The sequence below is a fragment of the Podarcis filfolensis genome (assembly GCF_964270895.1).
Source record: "Podarcis filfolensis genome assembly, chromosome: 8".
Taxonomy (NCBI): domain Eukaryota; kingdom Metazoa; phylum Chordata; class Lepidosauria; order Squamata; family Lacertidae; genus Podarcis; species Podarcis filfolensis.
This window is the reverse complement of record NC_139611.1, coordinates 52,121,222-52,132,093: the sequence shown is the minus strand read 5'-3', so window position 1 is coordinate 52,132,093 and position 10,872 is coordinate 52,121,222. Positions and strand designations below refer to the sequence as shown.

The following is a 10,872-nucleotide window of genomic DNA, read 5'->3' as shown; positions in this document are numbered from 1 at the left end:
ACACCTTACTTGTCAAACGTGGCATGCAAATGGCACAGCCGAGGCGGCACTCTCGACTGATCTTCCCTGTGGCAAGCGTAGGGAGGAGAGAAGGCAGCCTCGGAGGTAATTAGAAAACAAAGCCTAAGAGTTTTCTTGGTCAAGAGCCACACCTTACATTGTGACCAGAAGACAATAAGGAGCTAAGATAGATGCTGGAGAATTGATGTAATTCATTCTTTGCTGTAACTGAGAAGGTGGGCTGCTGTGTGTTTTTTGCCAAGTGAAGCTTCTGAATATATCAGCATCTAGGGATGCCCAATATAGAGTGTGTTACAGTAGTTTGGCCTCGAGAGACTAAAAGAAGCTGAGCACCACCCATTATTATGTCATAACTACTTCTCTCCCCTAGTGTACACATCCTGCTGCATGGAATGCAAACAGCAGTTGCTAGAGGTCTGGGGCAGCCAACCTTGATGACAAACCATCTTGATGTTCTGCAGCTTCTGTCTCAGAGCCGTTTCTGCTGTTATTGGTACTCCATACCACTGCAGACCAGGACACACCATGTTACCCTCCTCCAGAATGCTAAAGAAGCATGGACCAGAAAGGAGTTTTCTCCCCATTCTTTGTTTTCAAGCCCACCTCCAGAAGTGGAAGGGGAAGAGGAAAGGGCCTAGGACAAGCTGCCTTTCAACAAGAAAAGGGAAGGTTTACAGCTATTTTGATTTTTAAAAATTACCTCAGATCTTTCTGACTCAGCAATATCCTTCAATGAATAACATTAAGGGGCATCTTTTATTGATAGCAAAGCTGCCAACAACTCAATTAAACACAATTTGTGTACATCTCAGCCAGATCCAAGTGAAGACTCGCAGGGAGCAACCTTTCAGAGCCAAGCAGGGCAAGAAGTGCAGCCCTGGCACCACACACACACACACACACACACACACACACACACAGTCCCTCTCCAAAGTCTGCTGCTATAGGCCTGCTGTCTGCTGGTGTGGTGTGACATCTGGCCTCCACTCCAGGCCCTTGTGCCAAGGACCCACTTCCTCAAAAAGCACCTCTGCACAGGTCTCATTCATTTCAAGGGAGTTTGCAAATTAGAGGAATGGCTCATAGTTCAGTGGGATAGCAACCAATTTGTCCACAGAAGGTCCAAAGGTTCTATCCCCGCTGGCTTCTCCAGGATGGGATATGAAAGACTCCTCTCTGAAACTCTGGAGAGCCACTGGAAGTCAGTGTAGACAGTACTAAGCTAGCTGGACAAATGGATTTGACTGAGTATAAGGCAACTTCCTATTTTTAATGTAAATCCAACTGGATTCTGCCCACATAGCCAACCCTGCTGGTGCAGCATATTTCTGAAGCCAACCACCAAGAAAGGACAGGGTGAAGGAGTCAGTAAGGAACAGACAGACAAATACACACTCAGGTTTCCAAAACAGCCAGTTTTTGCCTTCCACAATAGACTGAGCATGCAAGATGCTCTAACCTGCTTGAAGCATTCATCAAGATCTTTACCTAAATGCTTCTTCAGGGAGGGAGCTTCATTTGCATTACGGATCATTTTGAAATGTTGTGTGTTAAGCAACAACTGTGTGGGCAGGTAGGCAGGCAGGCAGCCGATTCCTCTGACTCAGCTCCAGCACGTGCCGAGCGAGCAGGCAAACTCACTCACATGCACTCCACAAGTGCACACCAAGCAAGGCCTGATTCTTTTCATGTCACAACAACAAGGACATCCCTAATGGACTGCTTCCCTGCCCATCCTCTCAGCCTTCTGTTTCCACCCCAGGTGATTTTTCCCAGCTGCTGCAGCAAAAATAAGCCATGATTTGGCTTTGCATGTTGTCTGGACCCAGGCTTATGATTTGTCTCACTCCAAGAGCTATTGGAACCCAATACTAAGAATCTGTCAAGAATGTATAACTTGCTGTTGAAATGGAATACACAGGATGAGACGGTTAAATCAGCTATGATTAAATGGGCACAAGACATTGGGCATGACATTATGTTTGCTGACTGGGAACAGTTATGGACTACCGGTATAAAGTTTGCGGCATGTAATGCCTTAAGAGAGAACATTATGAAAATGATCTATAGGTGGTACATGACCCCAGTCAAGCTTGCAAAAAATTATCATACGCCCAATAATAAATGTTGGAAATGTAAGGAAACTGAAGGTACTTTCTACCACCTTTGGTGGACGTGCCCAAGGATCAAGGTCTCCTGGGAAATGATTTATAATGAAATGAAAAAGGTGCTTAAATGCACTTTCGTGAAGAAACCAGAAGCCTTCCTCCTGGGCATGGTAGGCCAATTGGTGTCAAGGAAAGATAGGACGTTTTTTATGTATGCTACAACAGCAGCAAGAGTACTCTTAGCAAAGTATTGGAAGACACAAGAGCTACCCACACTGGAAGAATGGCAGACCAAGGTGATAGACTACATGGGACTGGCTGAGATGACTGGCAGAATCCGTGACCAAGGGAAAGAGACGGTGGAAGAAGATTGGAAGAAATTTAAAGTTTATCTTAAGAACTGTTGTAAAATTAATGAGTGTTAAAATGTCTTGGGTAATGCAAAATAGAATTGCAGTGACAAACAATTGGATATGAGAAAAAGGATTTAAAGAAAGTGCTACAAGTAATTGAAATTAGGGGTTGCTGGAATGATTTAAAACAGGGATGCAGAAAAGGGAGGTATGGGGAAGTCGCTGAAAGAAGGTTTAAGGAAAATAAGGTTAAGAAATTATACGTGTTTATATGTTTGTTTGTTTATGTATTGTGTTGTATTGTCTTTTAATATGTGTTGAAAAACCAATAAAAAATTTATTAAAAAAAAAAAAAAGATTTGTCTCACTCCATAGCACAAGTTGCAACCAAGTGGGTTTCTAGCTCACAGTCTGCCAGGGGGAGACAAACTACAAGCCTGGGTTCAGACAACATGCTAAGCCAAACCATGGTTTAGCTCAAGGTAGCAGGGCAGCAGCAGCAAGGCTGGAAGAGGAGCAAAGCTGCGACCTCATCTCTGGGAACCCTCATGCCTGCATATTCACACTTAGTTTAGATTAGTGTTATAAAAGCACTATAGAGGCCTATGTATATGCTGCACAAACACTCAAAAAATCAAAATCCTGCAACCAGAAAATTAAATTATGTATCCAGAAAAGTTTGCACACTTCAAATGTATGCAAATTGCTTATTTTGACTTCCGGGTTAGCGCCATCGGCGAAATGGCGGAGTTCCTCCGATCGGAGGAACTGGCTCCGTGGAAACTGGGTCTACCTGCCACGGCGAAGGTGGGGACCCGCTAGAAATCCCAGGTGGAAGAAGCCTGGGAATGTGGGGTTCGGCAGAGCATCAGGAGCGCCTCCCCTACTCGCGGGGGACCCCATTTTGGGGCTCTGGAGTGAAGTAGGGTGATCGGCGCGGTGCTGCAAACTGACTGCTATTTTCACGGAGGGAAGCCGCATTGCCGGAGAGCGCTGACTTTTTCCTGTCGACAGTTGGACTCTAAACAAGTACCCGTGAGTAGAAACGGAAAATTGGATCAAGAAATATCTTAATTTGGCACCGAAGCGGGAAGGTTCAAAACAGGAAGTCCGCCTTCCGCTTTCTGTAAATAGACTGAAGCAAAAATCTTGTAAGCTAATAGCCTGGAAAGTCGCTTTACAAAGGTCGAAATTTCCTTCATTTATAACCATTAAAACCCCCTTGGAAGCAGGAGAAAAGGGGGGGGATTAAACTTTTCAAGCCTGCTGGAGAGGGAATAAAGGAAAATAAGTTTCCACCGTCTCAAACCTGGGAACGGGGTGTCAGAGACAGAAATTATTGGAGACGTCCATTGACTGTGAATGGGACATTTTGACAGATAGCAAGAAAAAAGAGAAACAAATTGATTCCAATGTTGCCTGTTGCATTCTAAAGAAACAAAATATTTGAAAATTGAAAGTAACTTTCTTTTGTTGGACATGATTTAAAAAGATGGACACAAATAGAAATTGTATCCTCTAGAGGGAGCTTGTCAAATTGTTGCTGCAGTTCACTTGGGGATTTCACAGCTGCGAGATTAACATCGTGGGACCAGACTGTGACCTTGAATAAAAATGTGTTTGGAAGAAGTCCTGGTGTTTGCTTTTTGCAAGACAAGTGCTTTGTTGGAGCAGTTGCATGAGAAGGTGGATTTGATGAACGAGAAGTTGGATTTGATGACTGTTGTAATCAGTGAATGTGAACAAATAGGGAATACTGACATAGAAATTATACAGGGACCAATCCAGGAAACTGGTTCGACCAGGCAAATGCAAGGGCAGATAATAATGGAGGAAGCTATGGTGCTACCTCAAGCAACACAAATGGAGAGACCCGAGGCCCTGCAGGAGCATAAGTCGCTGTTTTGGAAGAATGAACTTGAATTAGGCCAGAGAGAGTTTGGAGCTGAGGAGGCTCTCAACTTTGGAGAGATTTTGAAATATGCTGTTAAAGATCTTTTGGATTATATTGAGGACTGTGGGGAGTGGGACTGTGGGGAATGGGCTGGTCTGATGTGGGGAGATGGACATGAGTATAGGTGGAAATTCCCCGGAGACCTACTCCCTAAGGAGAAAGGAAAGAAACTAAGAAAGAGACCAACAAAAGACAAGGAAAAGTGCAAGCATAAACAAGAAGAAAAAGATCTGCAGAAGGGGCATGGAAGAGACTTAAGAGCCTCGGATATCAGACTACCAGGCTGATGGACTAGATGGAATGGATAGTAAGGACTGACATAACCCGAGACCAGGAAGAAGGGACGCTGGATGAAAATTGGAAGAGTCTATAAAGAAAAATTTTTATTTTGGGAATTAGTGTAAAATTAATGAATATTAGGGAGAATGTTGGAATGAAATTGTCTGGTTTTAGCAGAAATGATATAAGGATAAATAAGTATTAAGTTTTTAAGTTTTAAGGTATTTTATGGTATTTTATGGTAAGATAAGGTTAAGGTATTTTATGGTAAGATAAGGTCAAATAAAGTAAGGTAAATAGAATAACAGAATATGGTGAAAGATGGATAGGATGTATAGAGTTAATTAATTGGTTATAAGCTAAAGTATAGAAAGGATTTGCTGAAACAATGACTGAATCAGGATACAAGAAGAGGGAGGTGTGAGGAAGTCGGGGAAATAGGCAGATGAAAGATAGGATATGGAATGACTGATTTGTTTTTAACTATTTTTATTTTTCTGTATTTTGTATCTTTTTGTCTTCTTTTTCTCTTCTTTTTTTCTTTTTTCTTTTTCATATTTTTGTATTTCCTTTGAAATTTTAATAAATATTATTACAAAAAAACCCCAACAAATTGCTTATTTGCACAAAATGGACCATAGGAAGAGTCCTGTTGGATCAGGCCAATGACCCGATGCCTGTAGGAAACTGGCAAGCAGGACCCTGCATGGAACACAAGGGCTAGAAATTTGTGTTGGGGTTTTTGCGGGGGGGGGGCTGTCATTTTTTATGGAGGATGGGAAAAGAAGAGCGAAAATTGGTAGGATTATTACTATTAATATTCAACCCACATTTAGTCCAAAAATGTCCTAGGATACTCTGAGGATGCTAAAGCTCCTCCCTGGCGCAGGGAAGCATCAGAGGAGGCCTGAACTCTCAACCTCCACCCCTTGCCTTCCTTGCATAAAAGTCACTTTGCCAGAAGAACAAACAAACCCACATTTCCCAAATTAATGACACAAATCCTACCTGTGACTACTTGGTCCCCATTTGAGACATTCCTGGTGCTGCCTTGTAACCTCGTTTTCACTGGTGCAGAGGGCAGGGGTGCTACTTGGCCCTCCTTATTGGGTTGGGGCTTGCCTGTCAAACATTCCACCTTTGGGGGGGTTTCCAACATCAAAGTGTTTGGTTTGCTTAGCAGGTATGGTAGGTCCACCCAGCAAGCCGCAGCTTCTTCTTTGTTACTCTGATTAGAAGCATCCTCAACTTGTGCATCTGTCTCCACTGAAGGGCTGCTGCAGCTGCTCCCCAATGTTTTTGCTGTTATCCCAGAACTGACAGGCAGAAAAGCACTCTCATCTTGCTGTTGAGAACAATCCACATTCTCTTGCCCAGCCTCTTGGAGCAGGTGTGCCTCTGTCTCACCTTGGAGTTGCAAGGTGCTTCCAGAACTGGTCTGCTTCTCCTTCTCAGAGAGACTTTGCTTGGCTAAACATTGGAGGTTTTCCTCTCCATAAACTCTGCTGCCCAACCCCACTAATGCCTCTGCTGGCCTTGGGCTCACCTTCTCCAACTGCTCAACTGGGTGATGGAGCTCCACCAGCCACTCAGAAGTGTGACCTGTGACTTCTACTGACAATTCTTGTGGGAGGTGACTGTGTGCTGCCGCCCTCACATCAGAAAAGGGTTTTGGTGACAGTGACTTTGGCATGGGTGGGGAAAAGGCATTCTCCTGCAACCTTGGGCTGGAAGGGTCAGAGTCCTTGGCCAAATGTCCCAAATGAGGCTCAAGGAAGTTATCCTTCCCAGAACTCCCACAACCCTCCCTGGTGCCTGTTCCTTGTGTGGCCTTCATGCCTAGCACACTAGAGCAATAGCCATGCTCAGAGACCCTGCTGCCATTTTCCAGTTCTGTGCTATTCCTCTGAGCTGTCTCTGTCATTTCAGAAGCCACAGCTGTCAGAGACCTACATTCAGCATCTTCTCCATCATGGTAGCTGCACATTGCGTACCTCCAGTCAAGCTCATGTTCTGGCTGGGCCTGTCCCTTTACATCAGAAGGCTCCTTGGGATCAGAGCCAGCAGCAGGCCCCTCATAATTTTCCAATAGCAATTTGTCACTTTCTAGTTCATGATCATCCTCCAAAAGATTCCTGGCATTACTGGCCTGGGTATCAGAGGGCTTTGCTGTGTCCAGATGCCCGTGTGGCATTAATACGACTGCTAAACCAACTCCATTCCTCAGGCTAGTGCTGCTGTCCTGACTGGCTGCAGGCCTGTCCTTTACTCTCATCCTCGGCTTAGTGCAGTAACTGAGGGAGACTGATTGAGGTCCAAATTTAGGCAGTGAAACATCTGTGAGCTCCACGTATTCCCCTTCCAGGTCACTTATAGAGTCTTCTCCAAGGCCTGGGCTCACACAGTCCATGCTGGCAGCTGCCCTCACAAGTTGCTCTGTTGTGTTGGTCATGAAGAAGCTGTCTTCAGGTAAACTTGGCCCATTAAAAAGTTGGGACTCCACTTCAAGGGAGCTGCTTTGAGATGGCACCTCTGAAAAGACCAAATCTGAAGGCTGTTCAGTCACTGGAACAGAACTTAGGCCACCGTTCATTTTGGGGGGGCTTTCAATAAATTCTGGATTGACTATTCTGTCCCAGGGTACCCGGAATATTTTATCTTCTGTGCCTAGTAAGCAGTTTTCCAGTGCCATTCCCATCCGCTCCCTGTTGATGCCATTCAGCCATTCCACAGTGAAAATGGAAGTGTAGGAGACTTCAGGGACCACAAGCTCATCAACATTATGCTTGTCCTCGGCCAAACATTTCACAATGATTCGTGGGGACTTTTTCAAGTAAGGGACCACCTGCAGATAAAAGTCTCCTGGTCTCAGAATCCGCCAGTCAAAGGAGCCAAGTTGAACTACAATCTTCTCATGGATGCAGAGGGGCCAGCCCTCATGCCGGAACAGCAATCCGCAATACTGGACCTGAAGGAAAATGATAATCCAGGTGAACTGACCGCCAGCAGGTTTTCAGAACAGACAGCAGACATCCTAACAATGATCTCATAGCTTTCTATTAACAGCAGCACAAATGGAAACAGCCGGATGCTGGAAAACTGGGGCTGGTCTTACATTGACTTTTGGCATGTTGGAGTGTGCACAACCCATTTTATTTCTATAATACATGGCAAATTGTGATGAGAGTATCTCAAAGACCCCTTGACTCACTAGTAAGATCTTCAGGTAACGCCATCTTTCAAGGTAGCTATTAGAGACTTTCCCTGTGGTGCTACATTGTATAACTTCCTCCCCATATCTATCCATTTGCTGTTCACGTTTAGGCTTCTAAGAGCAATGAAATCTTGTTGAACGCCTTTTCTTTTTTGGCTTTGCAATGTTTATGTGGTTGCAGTCCTGGAGCATTTTTAAAAATGTCAGGCATTTCCATACTGCCCTTCAGAGCATCAATTCCAAGGTGATTTTTTTATTTACTTACCAATTTTTTTTGTTTTACTGTGATACTGTTTTAAAGGATGAGTCAGGGACCAGGGTCAAAAGGTAAAGCATCAATGCATCAATAAGCAAAAAGCTGCCCAATGAAGCATTTTGGTGGTAGCAACACCAAGGGGGACGGGCTTTCCATTCTCCTGTTCACTTTGAATGTGGTTCTACAGCTTGAGAAAAGAGGAAAGAAGGACGGTGGTGATCCTGAAGCCACAGAAAAGCTAGAACAGGCCCCAGGTCCTTCCCTGATTTGGATTTAGTCTGCCTACGCAACCCACGGCCCTCTGACTGACTGCGCACAAAAACAAGTCCCTTTGACTTCCATGGAAAGCTAATTTGGGTATGAAAACACGCTACGGCACGAGTCCCCCACAGAGGCAGCACTGCTAGGAGGCAAGCTGGGACAGCCATCCCTGGGGACAGGTTTTGGGTTCCATGAAGACCATGATAGGTTACAATCTTCCAATTCTTCTATGAAAGTCCCACTGAAATGAATGTGCAGCAGTGGGGAGGGAAGGAAGAGCCACCTGGATGTTCCACATCATGCACCAGAGTCCTGGGCCAGATCTGGTTCCGTAAAGTCTGCACAAACCAGAGAGCCACAGTTGCTACTGGAGAAGGAGCCTCCTTAGCAGCTACTGAGTTCCGCAAATATTGTGACAGCAAAGGAGAACAGAGGCAAAACTTCTGATTGGGCAATCACTTGGCACCTTTCCATCAGAAACTTGACAGTCTGCTGCCTGCCAAGAGTAGGTGGGGGGAGGGAGCTGAAGGTGAGTAACTGTAGAATCCAGGCAAGAGAACACACCTCCTACAAGACACCCCACCCTTTTTGTTCTTGCATTAATATGCATCTATAGAGAACATGTGGCTAATGGAGGGCATGTTTTGTTGCTAATGTTCAGGCTGGACCCTCAAGCTAGGCAATGGCAATGCAGCGGGGTTGAAAGGAGGTCACACAGTGACTGGCCTTCAACACTGATGCATTTGCATAAAACAAAATGTTTTTAAATCCGAAAAAACATTGTTTTTCTTAAGTAGGACAGTTACATAATTGTTCACTATGATAAACACTTAACAAGTCAGAACATTTAGAGATTCCAAAATAATCACTGCTACTGGGAGGTGGGGGGTGGAAATGGGGAATCCAGAGTATGTCTCATTGCCATGGGCAAGAGGGCAGTGTCCCCTTAAGGATTCTTTGGCTACCCTTTGGCTACTTTCACCAGTGCATTTGGTGGCACTGCTCCCTGCCCCCCCTCCTCCTTATCTGAGTAGGAGCCTAGGCATGAGCATCATGGCGGGTTCTCAGCTCCCACCTGCAGCGCTAGCAGAATCTTCTGGGTCAACCTGGAGGCAGCATGATACTCACACAGGCATCCTGCTGAACGCACTGCAAGATGTGCTTGGCTGGAATCAGAAAGTCGATGAGGTAGTGCAGGCCGTCCCCACGGTATGTCTTCTCCACCACATCAAAGACCTGGCACAGAACCGTGGCTGCTGTGACCTCGAATGGAGGGTAGAGTGCCGAGAGCGTACTCTGGATACAACTGTCCAGGGACTGGGAATCCTGCCAAGAGAAGGAAAGGAGGGCGTGAAGTGGCTCAGGAGGAGCAACAGGTGGAAACTGTGCCTGCCGGGACTCAGGTTGCTACTTGGCAGAGGACATCGACGTGTCCGCCCTCTTCATTTTTTGTGCCACCATTCTGAACCACCGCCATCCACCGAGCCCAGCTCCTCTACTGTGCAAATGAAGCGCTCACCTAGTCTCGACAGAGTGGCGGCAGACAGCTTACGCTGCAAAATCCTTCCCCTGACTGAGCAGGGGTGGGGCTGTTGCTAAACTATTATTATTGTAGATATCAGTGCGCAGGGTGTGCGTGTGTGAGAGAGAGAGAGTGAAAAAGAGAGACTAAAAGGGCTTATGCAGCTGCTGGTACGGCTTCCCAGGACTGCAGGCTTACAAGGTGTCCCCTGGTGGAATTATATTGAAAAAGGAAAGTTCCCCCTAAACTGGGGGTGGGAGGTATGGGAAAAAGAAGTGGCTAAAAGTGTTTAGTACAGTTTTCTCACAGTCACTCCAGCTGGAAATGGGACTCCAAAGCCAAGAGCTTTAGAAAGCAGCCATGATGACAGTATAGCAGAGCAAGAGGAAGGCACGACCCATCATACCACCAGCACAAGCTGGGTTTGGGTTTCTAAAGCCAGCTAGAGCGTATCATAAAGAGTTTATATTATGCTTCCGAACATAAGAACTTGCTGAACTAAAAATTGATCTGGAATACAAGAAGGGGAGGTGTGGGGAAGTCAGGGAAATATGTTATTGAAAGTAAGGAATGTAAATTCTATGTGTGTTTTTTTTTAACTTTTTAACTTTTTTATTTTTTGAAAATTTCAATAAATATCTTTAAAATATATATATATATTATGCTTCCGAACATTGTCCATGTAGTCCCCTGTTCTGCTCTCAACATACAGCACACTCTCTGCCAGCCCTAGCCTGGAGGTACCCTCCCTGCCTTTGAAATCTGCAGCTGCCCACCTTTCTTTATGAGAAAGCCAGCTCTTGCTCTGGTGACTGCTACATCAATCCTTTCTCCTCCAAGAAAACATAAATTCTTAACATAAAGGAATCTAATTTACATAATTTTTAAATAGCTCATTTAAACT

The 10,872-nt window shown here is 45.1% G+C and overlaps 1 protein-coding gene across 7 annotated transcripts in view; it reads right to left on the bottom strand.

The window, feature by feature from the left end:
* PLEKHG4 (pleckstrin homology and RhoGEF domain containing G4) overlaps positions 1 to 10,872 on the bottom strand; it is a 64,737-nt gene that overhangs the window by 27,309 nt on the left and 26,556 nt on the right. For 6 of the 7 annotated variants that reach the window (XM_083624853.1, XM_083624849.1, XM_083624850.1 and 3 more), the window contains 2 exons: positions 9,575 to 9,772; positions 5,724 to 7,683 (listed from right to left, as the gene is read on the bottom strand). In XM_083624853.1, coding sequence (XP_083480979.1) covers positions 5,724 to 7,413 — 1,690 coding nt within the window. In that variant the 5' untranslated portion in view covers positions 7,414 to 7,683; positions 9,575 to 9,772. Of the gene's footprint in view, positions 1 to 5,723; positions 7,684 to 9,574; positions 9,773 to 9,965; positions 10,085 to 10,872 lie in introns of those variants that run through there. The other variant, XM_083624852.1, reaches the window with a different exon arrangement.